We start from the raw sequence: 27,837 nt of genomic DNA, 5'->3' as shown, positions 1-27,837 counted from the left end.
TGGAAGCGGGACCTGCAACGGTCGAGTAGAATCCAATCGATCTTGCCTGAAAGAACCCTAATCCCAAGTTTCGATCCATCCAAGACATAGTAGCGATGGTAGATCCACGTCGGACCTCGTCGCCGCGGCCCTCAACATGCTTCCGCCGCTCCCCGACGCCAGCATCGTCTTGACCTCGGAGCACGGCGAGGAGCGCTTCGAGGAGGTGGAGGTCTACAAGGACATCCTCGCCTACGGCCGCGTCATCGAGCCCGGGGAGGAGGCTATGGCGGGGAAGAAGGTGGGGCCCGAGGAGGGGGAGGCGGCGGGGGTGAAGAAGGGGTGTTGGGAGGTCGCGTGGAGGAGCGTACCACTAGTCATCCACGACGAAGGGCTGGTCAGGGCTATCGTCGATCTGGCCCCCGACCTCGGGGACGTCTCGACATGGGTGAGCACCGCCGCTATCCGCGATGTGCTGAAGGAGCATCCAGGCCCGGTGAACTGCATCCGGGTCGAAGTCTCGAAGTGCCCGTCGCCGAAACTGGTGAGGAAGTGGATGAAGTTGATCCGGGCCAAGAAGAGAGGCCACCCCCTCCAGGAGCTGGTGCTCGTCAATAGGAACCGGCCCGCAGACGAGGCCTTCCATCTGCGTCTCCTCCCAGATGGACCCGGCGGCCTTAGGAAACTCTCACTGGGCTTCTTTGCCCTGAAGCCGCTGGACGCCGGCCACCTTTCCCTGTGCCCGGCGGTGCTCAGGCTGATGGGGTGCGACCTGTCGGCGCTCCTCCTCGAGCTGCGCGCCCTCCAGCTGCTCGTGCTCGTGTGCTGCCACGTCACAAGTGAATGCGGCCCAGAAGGCCTCACCATCGTCTCCAGCAGCCTGACGCGCCTCGAGATGGCCTTGTGCACGGCGTCAGGCGGCATCAGGCTCGACTACGCACCTAGGCTGACGATCCTCTCCGCTGGAGTTCGGCCGCTGGGCACGGGAGGCCAGCTACGTTTGGACCTGCGGACACTAGGCGCCTTGCGCGAGCTACATGGGCTCACGATCCTCCTCCACGACCTGGGTACGAGTACGCTTCCATCTTCTTGCTCATTGCACTGCGTTGACCAGCTGCCTGTCATAATCTCATCACCTGTCTCTGCCGTTGATGATCCAGAGCCGGAACCGATGGATCCCGACCCTCCCCAACCTGACAATTCTTGGGGTGCACCTCCACATGTCCAGCCCGCACGGAGTCACCGAGTTCTTGGATCTGCTGCGGTACATGCCCTATCTGAAAGAACTCACCGTCACGGTACGCAATTGCAGCATTCAGTTTCATTCCGCATGCTATAAACATCAATTCAACCGTTTCATTGCTTGTTGGCAGCGCCTGGATAGTACCCATCCAACTGAGGCACTTCAGAGTGACTAGCAGACCTTTGCCGCCACTCCATGCATAGCAAGCTCGCTGTACAACGTCATCATGGACAGTTTCAGAGGAGGGGCGGTGGAGGTTGCTTTTGCCACCAATGTCCTCGCCGTGGCCTGCCGGCTTGGCTCCCTCTTGCTGCGCCCCCACCCTAAGCTGCTACTCGCGACAGCCACCGAGGCCTCCAACTCTCCGCTTACCTGCCCCAGGGCCTCGGCCAGCTGTCAGGTTGTGTTTTCGGAGTTACCCCAGATTTAGTAGATACTAGTGGTTTGCGTGCGTAGGATTCTTGCGATTCTATCTGAAATCAAGGAAAAGAAAATATAAGCAATGTAAGATACCCAAGATTGTGTGAAAGAAAACTATGCACTACAACTTCTAGTGCCATACATCCATGAAGGGTTATGGTAGAAATATTGATCATCCAGTTGGGTAACTGACAAAGATTAAACAGCATAAAAAGGCAAAATTATAGTAAATTCATCATTGAACTTATATTGTCAAGTCTAAATCTTGGATATAAGGTCCTTAAATTTAGAAATAGGAAACTAAGAACGGTGAAACATTGAAGCGCAATTTAAATGACAGATTTTGCAGGAAGAAAAGAAAATTGCATGGCAAAACTATTGAACTACATTAATTTTGTATTTATAATATTAAAAATATTGCTCAATTGAGGGGAGCTTATCTGATGAGCGCACAAAACACACCATTTCGCTGGAAGAAGGACAACATACTCTAATAGGACTCTATGCCTATCAATCTTATCATTTTCCAAACAGCATTGCATTATTTTCAATATGAAACATCAAAACAAAAGGAAGGACCCCAACTCCCTTCTACATATTTCTATATGAAGTTTGTGTTGAGCTCTATTTAGAAATTGGGAGTAAGTATGGGTTGTTCCTGCTAAAGCTGGACAGGACCGTGGCATGAAGAAACACGATAAAAAAAATAACAATTCAGATTTGGCAAATAAAAAAGATGTAACACTAATAATATGAGTTATAGTCAGGTGAACAAAAACCCTATGTTTTCAGATATGAATGGGACATTACACTAAACCAGATGTAACCAGTCTCATGAAACATTGTCACTCATAAGAACAATAAAGAGATGTAGTGGCAAGTCAAATTGTCATACCAAGCTGAATATATTTTGCTTTTGTTCTCAGGCATACTTCAATGCACTAGGAGACAAAAATTACCTCAAGTCAAAATTCCAATATTGTTTTGTGGTGGGTCCAAAGCATGTCTGTCCTCTCTCTTCCGTTTCAACACGTTCAATTCCTTTGCTGTCGGCCGCCCGATGCCACCTACAACCTCTTTCGCGCCCGGCCGGTCTTGTCCTTGTACCGTGCCGGCGGCGGGAGACCTCCTCCTCCGTCTCGACCTCCGCCGACCCCTTCGGAGGTCCTGGGCACCCTTGACCCACTCCTTTATCTCGTCATCCGACCTCATACCTTAAGTGTATTCTGAAAAGTCCGCATAGAGTTTGGATCTCAAATTCAACATGATATACCATGATCCGTCACACAGCTGTTCAGTTTTTCGCAAAGGAGGGTAAGTTTCGCCATCTTGGAAGTTTGAGACGCCATACCGGTTGCTCAGTCACCCGCCACGCCTATGGTGCGTCTCTTCATACTCCTCGTCGGCCCGGCTGCAGCCCGCGCTACCCACGCTCGCTGCCATTCGGTTGACGTCGGTGTCGTGCTGAGCCTGGCCTCACGTGTTGATGACTTTACGAGCATCACGGGTTGGCCCGAGCCGCTCGCGCACATGCGGATGCCGTGGGGCAGGTGCTGGGTTGGGCTGCGGCGCGACCGTGATGCCCTGCCCCGCTCGAGGTGGCTGTTGTGATGGGCGAACGGAATGATTTGACTGGTGCGGCCCTAATTCCCCAGTCAGGCAAGAGGCCGCGTGCCGCTGTCATGACGTGGAGCGCTCCGCGTGCTGAACGGCGGTGGTATCCACTAGTGCTCGGAGGTTCCGATGAATCGCATGCTCCTGGGGGTCGACGGGCTCGGGGAGGCTACGTAGAAGCATCGCCGCGGCAGCGATGTTCTGGCCAGCTCGAGCGAACTGAGGGGGATCGTCTCCTCCAGGCAAGATGTTGCGCTGGACCTGGCGGGTGCGGCCTCGAGCGCCGCCCGTCAAGTTGCACGCGTGTGGCTCAGAGCGTTGCGCGGGCCGCGTCGGCGTAGGCGATTGCCGGCTCAGCCGCCGCTGTCGCAACCCATCACCATGCGCCTGCGCCTGCGCTAGGCCCTCCGCACGAGGGTCGGGGGGGGGGGGGGGTGAGTCTGCTGGGACTCCACCAACTCCGGTGGCTGCTCTGGGGCGTCCGCCATGGCGCATTCCCACGACTGAGGATGGCTAGGTACCATTAAGTTGCCGATGCTGGAGCCGTCATTTTCGACCTCTTCGATAACCTCTTCATCGCAGAGGTCGTGGAAGGAGGCAGGGGCGTAGCCCGCCATTCCCACGAACTTGCATGTGAGAGGGGGCGACGTCATGGCCCTCCGGAGCCCCGCGCGTACGTGTCCGCGGAGGACACAAGGCCGTAGGGGAGCCGGCCGTGTGGCAAGCACGGCGGAGACTACGGGGTCCCTCCGGAGAGCTGGTGGAAGGTGTTGAACAGCGAGTATAGAACAATGTCCACGTCACTCACCGTGGGGTTCGAGCCAAACATGGACTCGAGGTGGAGCACGAACGCCTCGACATCGAGGTCGTCGAGTGGCCTGAGGTCCATGGAGGGTGCTCCTCCTCCGGGGGACGTCGGGGCGAGCGCCTCCTCGCGGAGGCGGAGTATGTCAAGCTAGTCGACGGCGAAGTCCAGACTCCCGAAGCGGAAGGTCTGGAATGGCGTGAAGATGGGGGGAGCCCACAACCCACCAAGCGGGGGCGCAGGGAACTCCAGCGAGCCAAAACGAATCATATCGCTCGAGCTCGCTATGCCGAGAATGGCGGGAAGGTGAGACATCCGGTGACCAAAAGCACGAACGCACGGCGGATCCCCATGGATGACGCCAAACTGTCGGTGCGAAATCTGGCCGACAGAGAAATATACGTAGTTTGCCGCGCGTTAGATCGGATGTGGCCTAGCATACAATGACTTAGGATTTATACTGGTTCAGGCAACGGGCCCTACGTCCAGTCGGGGGTCGGTCGGTCGATTGTATTCTTGAGCCCATGTAGTCAAAGTTTGTAGTGGAGGTACAAACGAGCGAGGAGTGGAGAATGGGGTGTTCAAGGCCCGGTCGTGCTTTGGTCCGGGTGGAGGAGAGTAACGGGAGCTCAAACGTGCGCTAAGTGTTGGAGGGAGTGTTCGAACGCGTATGAGTATCGGAGTGTCTCGAGAGAGCCAGAGAGTCTCTGATAGTGCTTGAGCGAGCGAGCGAGAGAGAGAGAGAGAGAGAGAGAGAGAGAGAGAGAGAGAGAATGGCCCCCTTTATAGTTCAAGGGGACGGCCTTACAAGTCAGAGAGAGGGAGAGAAAAGGTGCACGGGCGCTGCCTAATCTTGTTAGTGCCCACGTCGTCGGGTACGGGATGGCCATCGCCCTTCATCCCTATTCATCTTGTCCGGTCGCTCCGTTGTGACGGGTAGGTAGCACAGTGTCCGCCTGACATGGCACGGCGGTACTGTGCGGTGCATGCGCAGGGCGTGGTAAGGTACGGTCCTCTGTACGACGATTGACTAGAGGTCTTCCCTTATCCGCTCCATCTGCTCCCGGGGCCCATACCGAGCGGGTGTCTCCGGTCGGTCCCGACCGACACACGGTCGGGAGGGAGCGATGTGCGCCGGTGGACTCATCCCCGGTCGGGGGGAATGCTCTAATTTCATATGAGTGCTTGCATACTATCAGGCGACAGCACTCTAAGAAGTCATGCTTTCCCATGAAAATTGATATGACGGAGGCTTATGACAGAGTGGAGTGGCTTACCTTTGAGGTTGCTTACAAAAATGGGTTTTGCTCCTTCATGGATAGATATGTGTCACGGAGGTTCGTTATGCTGTAAAGGTAAATGGAGAACTCACTGACCCCGTTGTTCCAACCAGAGGCATTAGGCAAGGAGACACAATTAGCCCATATTTGTCTCACTTATGTACCAAAGGTCTTTCAAGTTTGTTAAAGAAAAAAGAGGAGGAAGGTGAATTAAAAGGGCTGTGTAATGGCAAGTTTGGACCCCCTACCTCAAATCTGTTTTTTGCGGACGATAGCATTTTCTTTGCTAAAAGTGATTTGAGGAGTGTTAAGGCGCTCAAGTCTACGCTACAGACTTATTGTGAGGGTTCAGGGCAAAAGATTAATTTCTCCAAGTCTTCTGTTTTCTTTGAAGCACATTCTTCTGAAGGTACTGAAAACAAAGGCTCCGTTCGTTTGAGCTACAACTTTTGAGCTTTTTTAAATGTTGCTGCTGGCTTTTTTTCCTGAAAAGTCAATACTAGATTTTATAAGATGTGTTTAGCTTGCTAGACTCAAAAAAGCTACGAAAACCTAAGAAAACTGAGCTTTTCAATTTTCCATATAAATTCAGCTTTTCTGAACTTCTAGTTTTCCGGAAGTTGCACGAGAAGTTCACTATTTATTTGAGCTTTTAGCTTTTCATGCTGAGAAGTTACAAGGAAACTCAAACAAACATGGCTAAAGTTATGACCTGCTTAGAGATTCACAATGAAGCACTGAAAGATAGAAGATACCTATCTGGGCACATGCTCACTGATGCAGGGAGTCACCTGCAGATTCCTTGAAAGGAGTCACCTACAGATTCCTTCAAATTCTTGCCAGAAAGGGTGTGGAAAAGGATCAATAGTTGGACTGATCGACCACTGTCTAGAGCTGGTAAAGATGTCTTATTAAAAGCAGTTGTTCAAGCGATTTCCAACATATGAGTTGCTTTCAGATACTGACAGCCATTTGTGAGAGGACGAGGAAACTTATTGCAGAAGCATGGTGGGGGTGTGAAAAATCGAAAGAAAAAGATACATTAGCGTTCATAGGAATGGCTTTCTTCTCCAAAATATCTTGGTGGTCTTGGCTTTAGGGATCTCCAACTCTTTAACCAAGCGATGTTAGGTCATCAAGGATGGAGACTTAACCAGAATCAAGGATGGAGACTTAACCAGAATACTGCAACTAGGATCTTGCAAATTCCTTTGGGCAGAAGTGAGTTTGAAGATTTTGCTACATGGCTTCATACTAAGAGCGGTACTTATTCAGTATAGTCTGCCTATAATTTGGCACGTTCCTTATCCTTCTTTGAATCAATAGGTCGTTCTGGAACTGGAATGGTGTCCGACTCCACCACGTGTATTGCAAAATAGTGGAAGAAACTTTGGTCTGTGAAAGTTCCAAGTAAAATGAAAATTATACTTCGGCATATAGCATATGATTTTCTTGCTACAGGTTACCAGCTGCAGAGGCGCAATATATCTGCTATGCCTGGTTGTTGTTTCTGTGGCAAAAATGAAAGAGTAGAACATTGCTTTGTGATGTGCCAGTTTGCTGCTTCTATCCGGAAAGGAGTGAAACATCATTTTGATATTAATCTTGGTAGGAAACATTTGATAAATGCAAATCAATGGTTGTTTGATCTCCTGCACCGATGCAATGAAATACAAGCAATAGTGGTTGCTGTAGTGTGTTGGCATATTTGGAAAGCCCGAAATGAAGTGAGGAATTATACTGCAAAAGTTTACCCAACAACAATTGTTAAGAAAGTACTTGCTTAAAAGAGAATTTGTGTTGCTTATTTGCCTTTTACGCTACCTGTTTTTAGTGCACGGTGGTAGATTTACTCATTTATTTTTGGTTGGTGCTAGAATTATAGAGGAAATCAGTGTTAGCTTTTGTTTCCTTTGGTTTATTGCATTCTGTTCATTTATATATGCGAGTGCATGTGTGTATGTATGGGCATGTGTGTTTGGACTGCGTGTGAGGGAAAAAAAAAGGCATCATGTGGAGAAATAGTGCGCATGCACGAGCTGAATTACGCTAGAACTCGATGAGCTAGGCAGGGCTATAAATTCCGAACTGCAGAGAAAGTGAGAAACATGTGGAAGGCTAAGTATATTGTTGGAATGTCAAAAGTCAGTGTGACACTTTGTGAAGCTTTGGACAATCAACACAAAAACTCGTTGTGCAGGACTGCAGGCTATAATAATGAACTAAGCTGAACAACAAGTGAGGAAGAAAAAAGTATTTGAAACTTCGTAACGTAGCTTGAATGTCTCGTACCTTCAGAACGGTAGCAAAATCTCAAAGACCAAATGTAAGGTGGATTAGAGGATAATAGATGCAGAAGAAACAAATATGATTATATCATGTTGCAAACTTGAAAGAAAGGGTGGAAAGCGTTGTGCGGGCCTCTAAAATCAAATACAATCAACTCCGTTTGGATCCTTGAAATTGAATTACATTCTAATAATCATAATTTAGACACAAATAATTAGTAGATGGTATGTTCACCTTGTTAATTATTAGTTGCACGTTAAAAACATAGCATGAGGATCTATAGAATCAATTTCCATCTCCCACCCCATGAATTTAAGACAGTCTTATATCTAAACTTTGGAAAGTTGTGGAATGTCACATTCCAAGATAAATAGCCTTACTTCATTAAATATATTCCAATTCCTTCAAAATGAAAGGATTTAAATGGGGTCTAAGATGAATACAAGTGTAGTATGGAGCAGCACGACAAAAACAGAGAGCAACAAGTGGAAATCCACCGAGAGTGAGAGGCAAAGAGATCGAAACCAAAGCGATGATATTTTGGAGTTGTGAGTTTTGACCACTGAGGTCGGAGATGATCTTTTTTCCGGTGAAAGCCAAAGAGCCCCCACTCCCGGGCTCCCGGCTTTTGTCCCGTTCCCGCGGCTAAAAAAGATCAAGCAGACCAAGCCGGGCGCTTCTTAGTGAAGCTGAGTGGCATCATCCATTCCAGACACTCCCTGTCGTTGCCGCCTCCCCACCACACACGTCCACCCGCACCCACCGATCCATCCATCATCCCTATATACGCCGGCGGCCTGATGCGGTGACACCCCCAGCGCTGCTCGAACGGCCGGAGCACGGAACTGTCTCGTCGGCCAGTTCATCACCCACAATTTTGCAAGAAGCTGTAGCGGGCGATCGATGGCCACGCTCTCCTCCTGCAGCCGCCTGAGCGGCACCGGCGCCGCGGCCATCCGCCGCCACCATCGCCGGCAGCCTGGCCGCTCAGGGGTCGTCGTCACCTGCCGGAGCTCCTCCTCGAGCATTCGCGCCGCCGCCATGGCGGCCCCGGCTGCCGTCGTAGAGCAGAAGGATAAGGAGTGAGGATAACAAACTTGCCAAACTCCCCTTTGCCATCGTCTTGCAGCTGTTGACTGGTGCTGGATATGGCTTGGCAGGGTGTCGCTGCCGACATGGTCGGAGTTCGAGCTGGGGCGGGCGCCGGTGTACTGGAAGACCAGCAACGGCCTCCCTCCCTCCCCCGTGAGTCGTCGCCCATGGATGATGGATCATCTTCCTTTCTGCTCAATTTTCCTTTTCGGATCTTGCTTTTGCTGACACGGATGGATATGGGCAGGGTGAGGGCCTGACCCTGTTCTACAACCCGGCGGCGACGAAGCTGTCCCCGAACGAGGTGTTCGGCGTGGCGTTCAACGGCGGGTTCAACCAGCCCATCATGTGCGGCGGCGAGCCGAGGCAGATGACGCTGCAGGTCAGGGGCAGCGCCGACCCGCCCATCTACTCCATCAGGATACGCGTCCCGCAGCACGGTGCGTCGCCGGCGCCCGTCGGCCTCTCTTTCTTTCAAGTTTCAACTCACCTTCATCTTATCCTACGACGCACGAGCAGACACTGAACCAAACGATTTGCTGCAGCCGTGAGCCTGATCTTCTCCTTCACCAACGGGGCCGAGTGGGACGGGCCCTACACCCTCAAGTTCAAGGTCCCCAAGCCATGGCAGAACAAGCCGCTGAGCTTCTTCAACGAGGTGATGACGAAGCTTATTTGATTATTACTACGACGAAGACAGTGCAAAAAGAAGAAGAAGAAGATCGACGAAGAAAGGAATTTTGTTTGGTGATGACTGATTGGTGTGTTTGATCATGGTGGTGCAGGGCCTGGCGGGCGAGCTGAACAGGGAGGGCGCCTGCGACCAGGCCATCTACCCGGACGAGAACATCGCCATCACCAGCTGCGCCATAGACGGCTACTACGAAGAGGGGGTGGGTTAACCATTCACCCTCTGCAGCTCTGCTGACTGCTGTGTTCTCGGGATCAAGCTCTGCTCTTGTGTTCGTTGACATCATCACCGGTCCTGAACTGACTCTGGCATGGCGATTGCAGGGAGACCGGTGCAAGCTGGACATCGTGAGCGGGTGCATGGATCCCAACTCGGACATGTTTGACCCGATGGCCGTCGTCGACGACGGCTCGTGCCCCCTGGAGTCCGATGCTGAGGAATGAAGGAGCTTCAGTTGTAGGGAGACAGGAAACGCGATTGATAAAAGAAACATTACAAAGTTCGTGATACAGGAGCATGCATGTCTGTCTGTATGTAACACCGCACTGGTGAACGATACGATCACACTTGTAGTAGTGGAGTTGCGGATGGTTGATATCGATCTTTGCAAACTCTGATACAAAACCCAGTCTAAACAAACAAAGCAGCATGGACGTGTACACCACTACACCCTGCTTGCGCAAATTTTCTGCTCGGCCAAGCTCACCCTTCTGGATTTGATCCTCCAAATCTTGGGACTTGATGTTAAAAGCCAAAACACAACAGTGGGTTTGCGCTAGATTCAACCATATTTGCTTACCTGATGTTGCATCTAACTCTAGAAAGAGACAGAAATGCAACTAGAATACACACCTACAGAGGAAGGTTTGCATAGACTCTTGCCATGAGCGACACCAACAGGCTCATGATTACATAAATCAGCTGGCCACATCTCTCAACCTCGTGCAGAAACAAGATTGACCATTTGCGATAGTGGACTAGGCAAACAAACCAATCTAGCGGTCTACTGATAGTGGACTAGGCTTCAACTCCACAAGGCATTCACAGGAGCTCTGAAACTGCAAGTCTGAGACCGAAACATACGAAGTGCAACCAATCTAGCAGATTACAGTTCCAGCGTGCAAGGCAACCACAGACGTTAAGGTTACATAGCATCATCACATCTCAGTTCATCCACTACAGCATCCACTAATATTGGAGTAGCATAGACCATTATAACTACAGGAAAGTCCAGCTGCACCACAAAGGCCTTTCATGCCGAGTAGCTCGGTAGCTTCAGTCCCCACCAACCTGGCGTTTCCACGAATCCTCCACGATGAGCTCATCAACTCCCCAGTCCTCATAGCTGTTTTAACAAAAAAATATATAAGAATGAAGTTGTAGTAAATTTGTGCAGAATTTCTTTTGAACTGTGGGGTTTCTCCTTAGGATCTCACCTTCCATCAGGTAAGTACCTCCTGATTGTGAAGGGGATCTTGCGCGCTCTCAGCTCCTTCATTGCAATCTAAGATTGTGCAAATACATATGGATCATCAGAGAAGGCATTTATCTATGATTCTCTGACTTGTCTCCAAGTCCAGAGAACTCTAAAAACTTATTTCTTCATCAAATTCCACAGGAGGGCTTGCCTCCAGGAATTAAATAGCAGGTACAGCTCACTGTACATTAGAGCTAGAAACCAGGAGAACTACTAGTCTATTTGGGCATATTATCAAAGCACTGGAGATTCATAATTCTACAGCAAGAAGGCATCGATATTTTTGTGGAACAAAATCCACTACTTTTATGGAACAAAATCCACCATATAAGGCATGCACTGTTGTGAAATTTGTAGTTATTCAACTAGAAGAACCCCTATTTGCTGTGCCTAAGCCCTTCTAGTTCTGATATCCCAGTGTGCATCTGTCTCATTAAAGTCTAAACTAGAAACCTTAATGTTCTTCAAGCCAATATGGACAGATTCAATGAAAGCTTCCACAAAATACACTGGAACGAATATTTGAGGTCCCATGGAATGACCATATAAAACAAGATAAACATATTCATGAGATTGAGGTCCCTCGGAATGACCATATAAAACAAGATAGACATATTCATGAGCCGTACAACAAATCTATCATACAATAAAAGTACGCTTGAATATAAGACTATCAAACTGATCTACCAATTTTCTTAAAACTAAAAGCCAAATCATTAGCTACACTATCTCAGAAAAGGTACCAATAATTGAAATGGAATAATAACAGCTCAAACCAACAAATAGGCAAATAGCACAATGAGAAATGCAAGCTACTAATATTTTCGTAAAAAATAAAATGAAAAATTCAGTCAGTTTCATTTGTACAGATTGATTGGACTTAAGATGCAATTATTATGAGTGCCTGCCTATTATGGGGCATTCTCAAACATATACATGCTATGCTATTGAATATTAAATGATTATACCAAGAACATATATTCATTGTACGCTGGATCCAATGCACATTCATAAATAAGAATATGCCATATCTACATATGTGGTATTCAGAGGTCAACTTCGTTTACAAAGCAAAAGTGCACTCTGTAAAGAGTAAAGACTATTGAAGTTTACTAGAAGGGGGGAAATGGCTAATGTTTATATTACAAGCCCCAATTTAAAGTCTACAAAAACAAATTTAACTTTACCTCAAGAGGATCAGTTTCTCCCTCGAGCTCAACCATGACTGGAGCATTCATGCTGTAAATTAACAGTGAGGGTCAGCGTTTAATTGAAAGATATCTTATACAATTCAATAATCTGAGGTAGAAATTAACCTTATCTGCAAAGCCCGTGTACCCAAGATGCGTGCACGCTCATACTTTGTCATATATTTTGACGTTTTGCGCTCACTCTTGGCCTTTTCCTGTTCCTTTTCTTCACCCTCGGCACCTACAACATCATCAGGGGTGTCCTCATTGTTGTTTTCAAGCTCTTCCTCAGCCCCTTCCTATTCAACAGAATTGTATTGGTTGTATCAGTCATATAAGCTATTACTATAAATCATAAACGTTACAAACAATAGCAATGGATCTGCACCTCAATCTCAGGTTCTGGGGGCTCATCCTCGTACCTGCATAATAAAATAAATAACTGTAATGCTCCCAAATTCAGGGAAACAACTATGCAAAACCAAGTGTACAAACAGCAGGCATAGTGACTACAGAAACAGGTAAGTTTTAAGCCGCTAATTTTTAGCTCAAGATCTAAACAACACACCCCACATTCTAGTCACAGTTTGAGCAAGACAACACAGCTATTAAACAGTGAAGCCTTAAAAATAAATTTCCAGCAGATAAGAGATAACAAACCAAATCTACAAGCATCACCCTTAATTGGTGAGGAGCCCTCCACTTCACAAACCACAGAGGGGACTCTTGACTCGTGGACAAACTCGGCCAATCAAATAATTAACGAAGGTATCCTTTATCAAGGAAAACCGATACGAAATCATTCCAACAAGACGCAGCACCAAGACCGCCGGTTTTCATCCCTAAACCCCATCTCAGAAATCCCTCCCTTAATCTCACAAGGAACGCCAAATCGATCATCATCCACCGAAAATGCTACCAATAAACAATGGGAGACGCTCGCTCGTTCGAGGGTAAGCGGGGATTAGCGGAGGCCGTGCCTATCGAGACAAACCCTAGCAATGCTCCCCCGACCTTCGCGTGATAAGCAGGAGAGAGGCGGGATGAGGGAGGGAGAGATCGAACCCCATGTCCATTTCGTTGTAATCGTCGTCCGCCATGGCTCCCGCCGCCCAAACGCCCGCTGCTCCGGTGGTTAGCTCGCTAGGGTTTTCGCCGTGCGGCTGCGGGTGATGGGGGAGGAGCCAAAACTGGAGGACAGCGGAAGGCCAAGGAAAGCAGGGAGGGCGAACAAAAGAGAGGTGGGGATCCTACGCTTCGCGACACGAATCTAGAGAAGAAAAATTACTGGGAGATCCCGAACTTCTTTCGTTTTACACAAGGGTCCATTTTAATCCATTGAACACTTCGTGTCACTTTTTTTTTACCACCTTTGTTTTATTCCCATCAATCAAATTTTCCCAAACCGGAGCTACTTTCCCATATTCCGATTTTTTTCTATCCAGCCTGTTTTTCTTTTTTTTTCAGGTGATTGTCTATTGGGTTTGGATCCCTGAGGGCATGTACAACTCTCAGTCAGGTGTTCGTCTCTAAGAGTCTCGAATTTATCATACAAACAGGTATAAAAATAGGTCATACAAACTCTAAACTGTTTAATGCTTTGCATGTAGTTAGGATCAACTATAAATAAATTTTTGTATACCATCATGTGTCTATTTTATAGAAAATGTATCAAGGATAAATAAGAGCAACATGATTACAATATTTTTAAAAACCATCAATATAATAATTATATTTCATATAGATGCAACGTCTTTTATCTAGCCACCACGACCGAGGTTGCGGGCCGTCGCCATCGAGCCACTTCCATAACTGGATGTGTGCGTTGGGGCCGCGGCCGTCACCGTAGCAGCAGCCGAGGCGACCTTGCTCTTCTTACTTGCGCCAACTAGCTTGCTCTTCCTAGTCGATGCGCTCAACATAGCGGTCGCCGAAGGTTGGCTGTGAATGGCGAGGAAGAAGAAAGGACCTAGCAATGCTTCACCTTCACTAGGTACATATGGAGAAGATTTGGGAGCGCAAATCACACCTGCGCGCGCGAGCGCCCAGGATCCGCGCAACGACGAGTCGAGGAGGCGCACCGTACAATGCTGCTGGGGCCATCTCTTTCTCCTCGGAGCACGGGACGTTCCCGTCGCCTCGTGAGGCAACGCCAGCTCCGTCTCTACGCTCTCACAGGGTGTTTTCTGTAAAAACTACGCCGAAGGGACGGGGTGAAGGGACCGTTGTACATGCCCTGATGACTTGTGCGATAAAATGAATATCACGGTGGTTTACTCGGGCTAGCCTTGGCCGCTCCAAGACGTTACAGACCCCTGGATCTTACAAAATGCTAATAACTGTGATGACAGTTGGATCTCACAAAATGCTAACAGCCGTGGTGAAGGCAGCAACGACGAGGCCCTAGCGCTAGCGGGACAAGAATTTGAATGTGATTCTGATTATGAAAATATTCTCGGCACTGAATATAGGGTACAAGGGTAGTTGGGCTTCACAATACGTCCTCGGATTTCATCCTTTGTCTTCTTGCATACACCATCCATAGGCTTCACAATTTTGTGGTTTCCTATTTACCGGGAGGCGGGCACCAGCCGCACCAGCGATGCCACGAATGGTCATAGGGTGTTTTTGTGGGGACGTCAGACGTGGCACTGGGGCAGGTCGCAGCATTGACCTCGGAGTTCATTTTTTCTTTTCTTTTGAAGACGACCTCAGCGTTCCTGGCAACGAGAGGGTAGGTTTGGCCAGTGCAGTCTCCAACATCACACATTGCTTGTTAATTTCTTATATCTTACAATGTTCCTGACTATGAAATTGGTATCAGAAAAAGATATAATCAACACATTCTTAGACCAACTGTTTGTGAAAGGTTAAAGAGGTTCAATCCTGAATTGTGTGCGCCTTAAGAAAGAAGAAGAGGGAGCATTTCTTTGGATTTTCAAAAAATGAGTATGAGAAAAACATCCAATTAACGCAATATAATTTATAAAAAGGGCACTGGCCATACATCGATGCCCAGAAAACTCATAAATCAAAGCTGTCCAAGAAGCACACATATGATATACATACATGAGAATGAACTAAATACAACGGTAAAAAGAAAAAAGGGGAGGAAAATACTAAACTGAAAAGTTCTAATATGTGACCTACAATAAGCTTGACAATATATACATGCTTGCTGGTGTCAATTAACACCGACAAGTACAGTACAATGCCCAGCCTAAGCTGCTCTTTCTTTCTCCCGAACTCCCATGACCACAGCTTCCTCTCTAGCTAGCCATTCTGTCTCCTTCCCTTTCTAACACTCGAGGTGAGTTTGCCCAAGGAAGAGCCACAATTAACTACATAATCACGTCCCTGAAGATTATCTATTTATCCAGCTTTAAATTATCGCAAAGGTGCCCAAGCTCAGGCCTAGCCTTCATCCATGATCTAAACGTTGCTTCACGTGGCGTTGCACAGTAGAGGTAGGACCTGAAGGTGATCAGAAAGAAGTAGCGCCTGCAACAGAGTAGGAGTACGATATGAATCAATACCAGGTAGAAAACAAATTGACATAGTAAAGCATATATTTGAACATTTAGGAACAGATATCTAAAACATTAATGAGCATACAAGGCACATCTTTAAAGTCTTTTTTTGTAATAAAGGAGTCTTATTATTTAAAAACTGCGGCACTGTTTAACCAAATGTATCACCTGATCAACATCCTGAAGTAGCTGATTTCAAGATGTCTTTTAAATAGCATTTATTTGTCTAACTTGCAATATCAGTACGTAGCTCCCCCCAGAAACATATGACTACATCTAAAATGTGATTCCCTGCTGTATCCAAACCTCAATCTTGGCTAAATGAACACCCACATCTTTTGCCACCGTGTTTTGTTTCATATAATGATCATTTTTTGAGCAAAGTAGTTTATCAGGCTGGCCATGACAGAGTAAGCACTTTCTGACATGCATACAAGGCCTTATGAATAGTGTCATTGTTCCAGGCTGTTTTGAATACATTACAGAAGCACCAAAAGTCTTTCTGATATTTTAACAATTCTCATGGCCATTGATGATAATACAATGTAATGTCAGGAAAGGCTAAACAACTGGTGGGTAGTTACTTAAGAATTTAACTACAGCACCAACTGGTGGGTAGTCCAACAATATGATAGCATTGCCATGTGGCTAACAGAAACGGACTCAGTCCCGAGAAACTCCTTTCAAGGAAAAGAACCAATATTTCTCGTGGCATACAGTCAATTGCATGTTTTCAGTGGCACTTCTCAATTTTGTAGAGGCACAGGACAAATTAGGCCCTATTTCATAGCATTGTCTTGAACCATGAAGTGATTTGAACCTCTAATCTATGATTCCTTGAGGTACTGACTAAAATATAATGGGAACATGTACGTTGAAGAGTTATAATTGTTGAAGAAGAATTATTTATTGCAAATATAAAGTGACGGTGCACCTATGTTTTGCTCAGATGACACTAACACTGGAACTTTATCTTGAGAATTATCTATCAAGAATGAACAAATAGAATGCATGGTAATTGATTTTTTTTGGTGGCAGAATGCATGGTAATTGATTTTTTTTGTGTGTGTTAGAATGCATGGTAATTGATGATGAAGGAGAGGAGGTTATGCATTTTAAAAAACCCTTTAGTTAAAACAAATTAAACATACCTCAAAGCTTTTGTACCCATATCAGTGAGATAAGAGAGCTCCTCATCGTCGTCATCATCGTCATGCGAAAAATCTTGCAGTGCTTTCCTGTATTGCAGAATATCCTCTCGCAAATTACCAGCACCAGAACACCTTCACAGTAGAAATTGATAATCAGAAAAAAATGACAAACAACGATAAGATGGATCACATCAGCGAGGCAAATCATCTAGCTTTCAGTTAGTCTACAACTGTATTTCAATCATTCATATAAAAGCCACAGCTCAAGAAGCAGATACCAATTAAACGACATACCTGTCAATAACTGCATCAACCTCTTCTTTGCTCTTGGGCCCATGTACCAACACTCTAATAAGGTTTAATATGTCACGGTAGTCAACCTGCCTAAGTGCTATGTCAGTGGATGTTTTGATGGACACATTTTTTGTAAGAGAAGTTGATACAAAGTGTGTTTCTGCTGTTTCTTCCATGACAAACTTTGCATCTGCACCCAGTGTCAGGCAGGTAATGGCCATTGCATAAGCAACACCACCATATCCAGTGTGTGAAATAAAGAGATAGTACCTAGCAGATCTGTAGAAAAGCACAGTGAGTCTTTTATCCTGTAACTGAGGAACGTAACTTGACAAGTTATATGAATTTGAAAATCAGTGTACGTACTCATCGATTAATGATTGTATAGCATCTACATCAGCAGCTAATGCTTCTCTTTCCCTGGTGAGAGGTATTCTTTTATAGTTGATATCATAGCCCTTGCCTCTCAATGTGCCGTACACTTCAGCTGGTGTCATCACGTCCTCCAGATCTATGCGTTCCCAATAACCTACCACATTACATTGATTCGTGTCTGCATTAAATTCTTCTTGATGGAGAAGTAACCGGCCACCTAGTTGTTTGACTTCAGCAAGTATATCCTCCTTTAGCCTTGTCTCTATGCTCTCTACCTGCACAGAAGATAATTTAAGAATTGCCAAAAAAGAACTGTTGAATTATTGGAATAATGCTTCTCACCATTGGACCACTAATGCCAACATGCTTCAGAGTATCAACAGGTTGATCCAGTTCTCTCAAAACAAATGGTGTGCCCTTGATGTAAACAACCACTTCTTCCCTAAGATCGGTGACGACCACCTTCTGGGCAATGCTTCTTCCGGTTGTGTCTTTAGAGCCCAGATATGACAGAACATCACTAGCTCCATCAATAGTTGGTGTTGCCATGCTATACACAGGGTATCCATCTACCTGAAACAGATATTCTAAAATTTGTAACTATTTGTTCCAAATTGTCTTTTCATTCCTAAAGTAAGGTTTAAATTAGGCAATTGCTGTAAGTAGATCAGCTAGTTTGGTTGTAATAGCCATAAATTTATGCTTTCAAAAACTGCAAGCACAGAGGTAGAAAACATGGCCAGGCTAAGATGGTTCCCATGATGGAAAACACCATAGTGGCTACAGCTGTAGTGCAATTTTAATGAATAGGAAACTTTTATTAGTTAACTAGCACATTGAATGTGATATTTTTTCCCTTTACTATGACTACATGCATAGATCATATTTATGCACTAGGATTCAACATGGCCTATGGGTCATAACGGAACAACAAACTGAACAGAAGCTAAGCTGGCACTCCTCAAAAGAACTTAACAAAAGCTAACGAAAGCTGAAAAAGAATGAGAATATCTTTTGAGGATGAATAACATTCATTCATTGCAACATTACATATGGTGTGAAGTGATTAGAAATATTTGTCCATCAGAAATCTCATGCCGAAACATCATCTAATCTAAATTGTTTAAACAACAACAAAAGTTCAATTGGCAGAATTGACTGGGATAAGAATGATTTACATAAAAAAAACAGTACACATCCAATTATCAAAGGTTGAATGCAACAATTTTTAGGTAACACAGCAATACCTTAAAAACATGTGGTGCACCCCGGAAATTCACGCTGCTTGACCTTTTCTGTCCAGGAAAGAAGTACATTTTGAGTATTGATCCCTTTCCTAGAACAGAACCATTACGAGCTTTGACAACGGTTTCCATTGTTACATCACCTTGTGGAGGTGGATATGTTGCTTTCTGCTCATGCTGCAAATAGCAAATATTTCTTAGTAGGCACTTTTGCAAAGATGCCCAGAATGATGTTTTGGTGAGGAACAAAGGAATATACTTACCGGTACAGTGAAAAAACGGCCAGGTCGCAGTCTTACGCTCCATTTCATGGTTTGGATCTCTGGTCTCTGTTGCAGCCAGCCTTTAAATGAGATCTTCACTTCTCCTTGCCCACAGAAACCATCAAATGCTTCACTACCAAGGTATGCCGAAAATGCAATTAACTTGAGGTATCTCTCCAAATATTCAGCACCACGATTCAATGCAACCCTCCTAACTCTAGGCTCCACATGTTGTTGATTAATTACTTTTGTATACTTCAGAACAGCTTGGCGAATATTCTGCAAAGCTGAACATCTATCAATAACAGTATCCAAAGTCTGTCTACACTCAATTCCATTATCAAATAATCTAGTAATTTTTCGCAGCAGAAGGATGTCTTTAATTCCAAATCCAGAATTTAGCTTTGTCAAAGTGCGAGTTTTCCAAGATTCTGAACTCAAGTGCCCATTGTAGTCTGCTGTATCTTCTCCAGTTGAGTAAGCAGCATCATTGGCATCTTCATGGTTATTTTGACATGATGGAATTCTAATAGGCCTGCCATGATCAATTCGAAGTTTCAGCAGGCAAGCAATCACAGTTCCAGTAGTTGTTCTGCCCCTGCCCATCTATAGAAACACCACAAAAGTCGACATTTAGGTTTTTGAAAACTCTCACATAAATCAAGAGTCAATCCTTTACTTGATGTTGTATGCTATAACAGTAAAGAAATGAGCTGCAGTACCTGGCAATTGAATACAAAAGCAGTGTCCTTGCTAGCAGAAGCAACATTCAAGGCTATCGTGTCAAAGTCTGAACTTTTGGGAGCTTTACCATCAGTAATGGGTACACGTGCATATTTTATCTGAAGGCCTTCACACTCCAAGTGTTTGTATACCTCCAATGGAGTCAGAACAGCTTCATTATCCACATTTTCCCATGTGTCAAAGATCTCACCATTGTCAGTTTCATGAATAACCATTATTGCTCCACCATACCGTTCCGCCTCCCGTAAAATGTCCTCCTTCAGCCGAGCTTCCATGCGTTCCACCCTTTCACGATCTATCCCCTGATATCATGTATCAGTTAGCACTAAACCATTTCACAGAGCAAATGACATCACATTAAATCATTCCCTTAACATGGCTAGACATATTAATTGACAGGTCCACAAATTCTAACAGTATGAATGAATAAGCAACATTCGTTTCATACAACCTAATCACACAAGTCCTTTGGACAGTTTTAAGATTAGTAGTTTAACACCTAAGCAGAGAATGAGGATAATTAGCTGAGTTGTGGGTACAAATTATCACATCTATAATGAATTTCAAATTGGCAGATCCTGTGACAACAAGAGAAAGGCAAAAAAAAATGCATATTCTTGTTCTTATAGAACAAGTTACAAGCAACCTACTTTTTTGACAAATCCATTGAGGAAGCTGAAGATGGTGCTTACCGTGTACTCCAACATATTCTTGCAAGGTCTTTCCACCTCACGTAGCACAAATGGTTTTCCATTTATGTAGATAACTGGTTCTTCTCTCATATTATGCCACAGTATTGGTCGCCCTCCTTTGCTTGTACTGATACGCTGAATAACAGCTCGAATACCATCAACCGTAGGATTTGCAACACCATAGACTGGAAATCCAGGGATTTCCCGAAAATTTGGCGCACCCTCTACCCTTTCAGGCAAATTAAGGTTATGACAACCTGGGCAGTGATCACTTTTTAAAACAGTTTGACGCCCAAGAACTTCTCCATTCCTCATGGCAGCAACGACATCCATATCTTGTGGACGCCCATCAGCAGACTCAACAATTTTTGTAAGAGGGGGTTTTGAACTTGAATAACCAAGAGCACCCATTGGATCTCTCCTCAGTAGCCTGAATACATTTCAATGTAAAGAAATGAGCTCCCTTGTTATGTGGGATGGACATGGAACAAGAGGTTGGAAGTAGATAATAGAATAGGTGATAGTATTAAAAACAGTTTTTTTATTATGGCATTCTTGAAGGCTTCCTTTTTATGTCGAACAATCATGTAACAAAAATAGAGATTAAAACCGGTGGTAATATTAGAAAGAATTTTTTCTATGTGGCACTGTTGACTGTCATCACAATGCATCTTGCCGAGGCTTTAAACAGCAAGCAATGGAATCAATGGACTTCATATAGTGGACAATATCCTTTCGCAAAAAGAAATACAGTGGACAATATCTAAAGATCAATACGTCAGCAAATTACGTAAGCATGTGAGCAAAAGTGATTTCTATCGGATCGTTAAGGTTTTGTACTTTAGTGCTCTACAGTGGCTAGCCGGCTATAGCAAGAAGTTGTGAACCCTGCACAAATACACCATGCAAGCTGCCATAAGCAGCTGCGTGCAGCATTACTGGACACAGGTGCATGTGTCTCAGTTCAACTCGGGCATGGATTGTCCAATTCGGCAAAAAAACAAACAAAATGAAATCCAACAGGGTTGTCTGGGTAACACTCCCGTCACATCTTGTCCATCATACTGCGCTAGTGAAAACAGTGACCCTACCCTTGACATTGTTAAGTAGCAGTTCCCTCCATCTCCACTTCTTTCTACTACTAGCGTGCACTCATCCATTGGTGCAAGGTCAGAAACTGGAACACATTGATTCTGCTCGGACATTAAGAGGATAACTTTCAGAGACATTATCTACGAAGTGTATGCATTCTAGGTATACTCTTAAAATATTCTTGCTAGGTGTATCCACAGAACATCCTTGATCAAATGGGTAAAAAAGCGATGAAACCACTATAAAGTTAAAATATGTTGAAAGAGAGAAGGTAAAATGATGGATGCAAGTGAATAATGATACTGCTAAAATTATTATTTGTAAGCTATGAATATGCCACATGCAAATGAGCAATGGATCATATGGGTGGGTGTTGTATGATCTGCTCTCTAAATATCTGCGACATTATCTATAATTTAAATAATATCTCTGTAAACACTGGCACTTGGATGCAGAGTAGCTCTTAAATAATGTATGCGCTAGAGCATATTGTGTGGCTTAGAAAACAATGGTGTTCGAAAGTGGCAAGCATCCATATAGAAAAAAGATTAATACATTTTTAGTACACGAAGACTTTACATTGCCTTAACCATAGATGATTGACTAGGAATTCCGTGCATTCAAATTATAAGTCCAGCTCACAATATTGGCTTGATATGCAGGTTCATATAAGGTAATGTTACTTAGATCTAATAACTGTGCTACCTTTCCAAAACAGGCCACAAATGAAAGAATTCTTGGATCTCAAACCACAAGTCCAAATTAAGATTTTTGACAAATGTTGTAATTCTTCACATGACCTAAATAATTCTTGAGCCACAAAGCCACCGCTATTTAACTAGTCTCCTATGTTGCCTTAATGATCATCACACTCGTTTTGAACCATATAACTTTCGACACGATGGTTTATGCCTTGCAACGTTTCTCACTGACATTGTGAATTCAAGAGTAAAATCTGAACAAAGGTTAATATAGCATCTCGCAGAGACTAGAGAGCTTTCAAGACATGACGACTTGGTTGAAACACTGGAAAGGCTAAGAGGATGAATGAACAACGTGAGAGTAAAATAAACAATCTCAACAAGTAAAGCACCACAAAACAAAAAGGTGTTGATTTTCAAGAACTAGGAAACGTAGTTTAGGCTACATACATTCTTACAACCTGTATACTTCTGACATTTGTACAGTAAAGTTGCCACATCTCACCTTCGAAGAATGCTGTACAGTTCAGGCCTTGCTCTCATCCAATCAGAAAAACTAACTTCTACTGAAAATGTTGTTTGGTGAGCAGAGCTCACTGAATGCACATAGACAGCAAAACATATCAGGAAGTAATAACGTTCCAAGTACTCCACAAAGAAGGAAAGTGATGCCTCCCGTTTCATCTCATCAGACTGCCGAAGAATGCTATTGCGGTAGGTAGCAATAGCTTCTCTTAGGTTCTGTTCACAACAAAAATGAGGCATAAACAGGAAATAACGGATACATTGCTCCAATTAAATTGCTAGCATTCCGAACATAAAATGGTATACCTGCATAGAGTCACATTTGTCAATAACTTTGTCAACTTGCCTTTTGCCTTCAACACCACCCTGCAAAAATACCAAATCATAAAGTGGCCACACTCAGAAAATGAGAGATAAAAGAAAGAAATGAAATAAAGGCTATTACTTCAAGAACTCGGACTAAGCTCCTGATGACAGCATATTCTCCTCTGAGTATTGCTTCTTCTGAGCTAGGCATATAGTCATCTACATCATTTCCAGCATAGAATACCTTCCCAATCGACCCTGTCCTCGGGATACCTGCAGCACACAGATAATCACACATCTATAAAATCCAAGTACATGCATGAATATGAGCACACCATGCAACAAGCATATATCAAGATTCAGTGGGCCTAACATGGAATCAGTTGCCATCAGTTTGTAATACTAAAAGACCACATGACAGTTCCCAATACAACTGTCTGCGGGCATACTACTGGTTCTCAGATAACAGAACCCTGAATGCAACCGAAGTAAACTTTGTCCTCACCTGAAGCTCCTATTCGGTTTAGGTAAACCAATGTAGCTATGACCATTCCAGTAGTTGTCCGTCCCCTCCCCATTTGGCAGTTAAACACAATTTCTGTTTCTAAATCAACTTGGGAGATTCGACGTACCTGTTAAATACAATGAAATTCGATGTTATCAACAATTAACAATTAACTTGCTACAACAGGATAACTTTGATGTTATACAATTTCTGAATATTTCGTAATTGCCATAGGTGAGTGTCTGCAGATATTTAGAACCTGCCAAATATGCTTCCTATGGAGCATTGCAAAACAGTCCAGACCTTTCTCAACTTAAAAGAAAAGTTAAATACAGAGAAATAGCATGACTTGTACAAATATTTCAAGGTATGCAGACAACATAGACCTGGTGAAGGTCTAATTTTTCCAGCAATGAAATGAGAGGATACTAGCAGGAGCGATTAGCAAACAGGAACATATAGAACTAACCAAGTTGTCAAAATCCCCTTCCTTTGGTGCTTTTTCATCAGTAATTGGAACACGTTCGTAGTCAACAAGGTACCCTTGATGTTGCAACTCCTCATAGACCTACAACAACAACATAGCCTTTCAGTCCCAAGCAAGTTGGGGTACTCATAGACCTACAGAGGAATTGTTTTTTCTTAATATGACTAAATATGAGAAAATAATGAAACCATAAATATGACATTACCTCAAGTGGAGTTTTCACTGTATCAGATACCACTGATTCCCACTGGTCTACCATCTGACCACTTGGCAGCTCATCAGTGACAAGTATCTTATTCCCATATCTGCCATCAAAAGTTCCAGTACCAGACACCTCTTAATAGTCACATGGACATAAAAAAGTAGTTTAGATTGTAAGTTTACAACTGATGTACCTTGAAGCTTCCTGAAGAATATCTTCCTTAAGGCGAAACTCCATTTGCTCTACTCTCTCTCGGTTAATTCCCTATATTAACAGAGATTCAAGATCACTAATAGTTAAGAAAATATGAAAACATATATTTCTAGGTTGAATACCTAATAGTCAATATATTTCCAAGACTTTAATAACAGTTGCAAAGGAAAAGGAAAATAATTTAATAAAACACAAGTATGCCATAGTTAAGCATCAAGCACCCAATTAGTAGTAGAAGTGGGGAACTCCCAGGAAAATCACTCAAGATTGGCAAATGCGCCTATGCATCATAATTTTTCGAAAATAAAGAAATATGGTTGATTTTTTTTCTCATGGTATTAGCGTCATAAAATTTCCACTGTGTAAGTTTAACAGGACCAATGGCTTGTGGTTTATAACCTTTGTGGATTCTAACAAAATCAGTAAAATGCAAGAGAAATCAATATGTAAGTCAGGGATCTAAGCTAACCGTGTATTCCAGATTTGAGAAGGGCTTTTCAACATCCCGCAAGACAAAGGGCCGACCATTGATGTAGATAACCTGCATAGTATTAGTGGAGAAAACACAAGTTACTATATGCCATCCATGAGAGACAGAAAGGCAGAACATATACCCTGTTCCAGGGAGATGCAGAACTGCTCAATAAGAAGGAAAAGGTATACATTCACTTGAAATAAAAATTACATGTTTCTAGAGAGAGGTAGGGAGGGAGGTTTCTCTTTTTTTTTTCTTAAATAACACACGAACTCGCTTTTCTACTTGTCTTCACTAGTGAGGGTGGCTACTTGATATTCTACATATCTTCAAAGGTTTTGAACCCATAAATATGGTATATTCTAGTCTATAAATTAGTGCTCTCACCGGTTCCTCCCGAAGACTATGCCATAGAATCCGGGTTTGCTTTCCTTTCTTTTTTGCTCCAATATGATTTAGCACATTAGCGATCCCTTCCATTGTCGGCATTGCAACACCATGAACACGCAATGATCCAGCCTGAAAACAGAATGGTGATAATATACCATCAAGAAATGATAGATACGGAACAGGTTTTAAGAATAGTAGGGAGCCAAAACTAGACAGATTACTGAATTTGAATGGTCACATGGAAAATGAAACTAGAGTGGTACAAATTGATTGTGCGCTACTCTAAAGTTAATGCATTCAACTATTCAAGACAGTAGTAAGGCAGCATGTAGTTTGCCAAATTGAAGATGAAGGTTTTAGTGCCTGCATATGTACTCATGGAAAAGCACATTTGACTAGCTGAGAAGGAATGCAATGTCACAATGTCTAATCTTCATGTGACCGAAATATTTCAGGCACTATTTGAAACCATTATTAGGTAAACATCGAACAATGTGTGTCCAACTTTCCATGTAGCGTTGAAACCACAGTTATTTTTCCTCAAAATTTCGTATGACGTGTTACTGCAATTTCAAGCGAGGTTGTGTGTGGTTTTAAGTAACTGAGACTCTTATTAAAAGAAATCGAGGGGACTGAAAACTAGCAAGGGCAGTCTAAAATGAAAATTAGCATAAGACCCGGAAAGCTCATGCGAGTCAGGATGCTTAGAAACTTAGACAGAACATGACAGGCAAAATATAAAGGCACGCCTGAAAGTGAAGCAGTTAACGCAGCCGCGCTGAAGACAGTAAGCAAACAAGCGCGAGATAGAAACAAGGCAACCAATTCCTTCTCTCAGCGATCGCGGGGAATGCCGACGAGGCGGGATATTGGAGAACACACCCGCTGCGCGCAATAGAGGACTGGCTGCTAATTAAGCAGCCCCACCACCACCATCCACCCAGAGAGGCGAGGACACGAGGTGAGATGCGAGATTGATTATGAGAGACAGATGACAAGAGACGAGACGAGAGACCAGCGGAAAAAAAAATCCCAATCGAACCAACCTGTCGGTAATTGGGCGCGCCATCGATTTGCGGGGAGAGTCGCTTGTTCTGGCAGCCCGGGAAGTGGTCGCTCTTGAGGATGGTCTTCTTCCCGAGCACGGAGCCGCCCCTGCTGCTGATGACCTGCTCGGCGGCCGCGGCCGCCCGCACGTCCTCCATCTCGCCGGCCTCCATCCCCGCCGCGTTCGCCGTGGACTCCCCCAGCCTCGCTCCCCTCAATTCCGCGCGGCGGCAGCAGCAGCACCTCCTCCTCCCGCGGCAGGGGCGGGGCGCATGCGACGGCGGCCCCGGTGAGGAGATTGGGCGCGGGGCGGGACGGGACGGCGAGGCGGTGGCGATGAGGAGGAGGAGGGAGCGAGCACGGGGACGATGGGGTCCGGGAGTGGGGCGGAAGCGGAGGCCAATAGGAGGGGGAAGGGATGGGGCGGAGCGGAGCGGAAGCGAAAGGGGAGGGCCGGTGCGGGGAGGCGGGCCTTATAGGAGGCAGCGGCCTAGGCCTACTAGATGGGATAGCCATCCGGCGTAGGGCCGGGCAGCCAGCAGCGTCCTCTCGGTTTTGACGATCCAGATGGCAATTATGGCGTCGCCGCCTCTGACACCCGTGTCCCAGCACGACTCCAGTTCCTTTCGAGGCGTCGAAGATGCGCGCGTACTGCCGTGTGTCCAAAGTCAAAAAAAAAAAAGGAGAAGGAGAGAGAGAAAAGTGGATGGTCCAGCTCCAATCATGCGCGCCACACGCGATATGCGTGCGGTTTGCTGGTTTTCTTTGTTTGACGCCGCTGCCGGTTTTTTACTCGCTGTGGCCGGGGTTCGTCCTCGCGGTGATCAAGGCACGAGCTAGACCAATTAACAAACTACAATGTGCTCTGCGTTGGGGATGTCTGGGATTAACAACTCCTCGGTTAGTCTTAAGTAATGGGTTAGTGGGTTAGCTCTCGCGGTAATCAACAGGGCAACAGGTAACGAGGTCGGCGTTGCTGTCAAACGAGCGCTTATTCTGATGGCTTGTTGCCGTCAGGAATCGCATGTGTGATCTCGACGGCATGGTATTATCGGTAAAAGAGTTGGCATCGTTCCAGTATAATATCGGGAGCGAACAGGACGGGGTGACGAGTGCGACGGATCAGACTTGTGACGCCGATCGACCCCGGTGTCGTGCAAGAAAGCGACTGTCGGCGGCAACGCGGGGTCGGCCTGGCCGGCGGAGCACGCGATGCATATGGGCCTCACTACGAGGATCGCGCGCGCGCATCTCGGCACGGCACCACGGCATCTGCGTCGGCTCCCACCCGTTCCACGGCACAAACCGCAAAGGCGCCGGCATATCCCCCCCGGTTCCCGGATGCGATGCCGTGCCGTGCGCGGGGGCATATTCGGCTCGGGCTCCCCTCGCCCCTCGCCCCTCGCCCCTCGCGTCCCTCCAGTCTTATCCGTCATCCTGCTGTGCGGCCGTGCGGGGTGCGCGCCTCGTGCACTAGTGCTCGCGCGTGGACCGGACCAACGGAGTTGGCCAGCGGTGGCA

General features: G+C 45.4%; 3 protein-coding genes and 1 long non-coding RNA gene across 4 annotated transcripts; 1 reads left to right on the top strand and 3 right to left on the bottom strand.

Moving 5' to 3' along the window:
• Window positions 1–1,277: 1,277 nt before the first annotated feature.
• On the bottom strand, window positions 1,278–3,371 carry LOC140221390 (uncharacterized). Its single transcript, XR_011897163.1, has 2 exons — window positions 2,602–3,371; window positions 1,278–1,695 (listed from the first exon to the last, which is right to left on the bottom strand). It is a non-coding gene; the product is annotated as an uncharacterized lncRNA (long non-coding RNA).
• A 4,966-nt stretch (window positions 3,372–8,337) lies between these two features.
• LOC117838800 (protein POST-ILLUMINATION CHLOROPHYLL FLUORESCENCE INCREASE, chloroplastic) lies at window positions 8,338–10,097 on the top strand. Its single transcript, XM_034718970.2, has 6 exons — window positions 8,338–8,712; window positions 8,791–8,875; window positions 8,970–9,162; window positions 9,268–9,380; window positions 9,508–9,615; window positions 9,737–10,097. Exons 1-6 carry the CDS (start codon window positions 8,534–8,536, stop codon window positions 9,854–9,856), a joined length of 798 nt encoding a protein of 265 aa, XP_034574861.1. The 5' UTR covers window positions 8,338–8,533; the 3' UTR covers window positions 9,857–10,097.
• Window positions 10,098–10,493: 396 nt separating this feature from the next.
• On the bottom strand, window positions 10,494–13,314 carry LOC117838801 (DNA-directed RNA polymerases II, IV and V subunit 6A). The gene is made up of 6 exons (XM_034718971.2): window positions 13,146–13,314; window positions 12,469–12,502; window positions 12,207–12,379; window positions 12,078–12,129; window positions 10,850–10,917; window positions 10,494–10,758 (listed from the first exon to the last, which is right to left on the bottom strand). Exons 1-6 carry the CDS (start codon window positions 13,178–13,180, stop codon window positions 10,689–10,691), a joined length of 432 nt encoding a protein of 143 aa, XP_034574862.1. The 5' UTR covers window positions 13,181–13,314; the 3' UTR covers window positions 10,494–10,688.
• Window positions 13,315–15,048: 1,734 nt separating this feature from the next.
• LOC117837283 (uncharacterized) lies at window positions 15,049–26,757 on the bottom strand. The gene is made up of 19 exons (XM_034716878.2): window positions 26,316–26,757; window positions 25,267–25,398; window positions 24,874–24,945; window positions 24,385–24,455; window positions 24,195–24,294; window positions 23,972–24,070; window positions 23,503–23,629; window positions 23,137–23,270; window positions 22,998–23,057; window positions 22,672–22,907; window positions 20,374–20,803; window positions 19,660–19,983; window positions 18,938–19,543; window positions 18,678–18,851; window positions 17,773–18,003; window positions 17,422–17,705; window positions 17,056–17,334; window positions 16,762–16,893; window positions 15,049–15,581 (listed from the first exon to the last, which is right to left on the bottom strand). Exons 1-19 carry the CDS (start codon window positions 26,487–26,489, stop codon window positions 15,449–15,451), a joined length of 3,798 nt encoding a protein of 1,265 aa, XP_034572769.1. The 5' UTR covers window positions 26,490–26,757; the 3' UTR covers window positions 15,049–15,448.
• Window positions 26,758–27,837: the final 1,080 nt, after the last annotated feature.

Source organism: Setaria viridis, chromosome 9 (assembly GCF_005286985.2).
Source record: "Setaria viridis chromosome 9, Setaria_viridis_v4.0, whole genome shotgun sequence".
NCBI lineage: Eukaryota > Viridiplantae > Streptophyta > Magnoliopsida > Poales > Poaceae > Setaria > Setaria viridis.
Note: the sequence above shows the minus strand (reverse complement) of the source record. Positions and strands in the feature narration are given on the sequence as shown.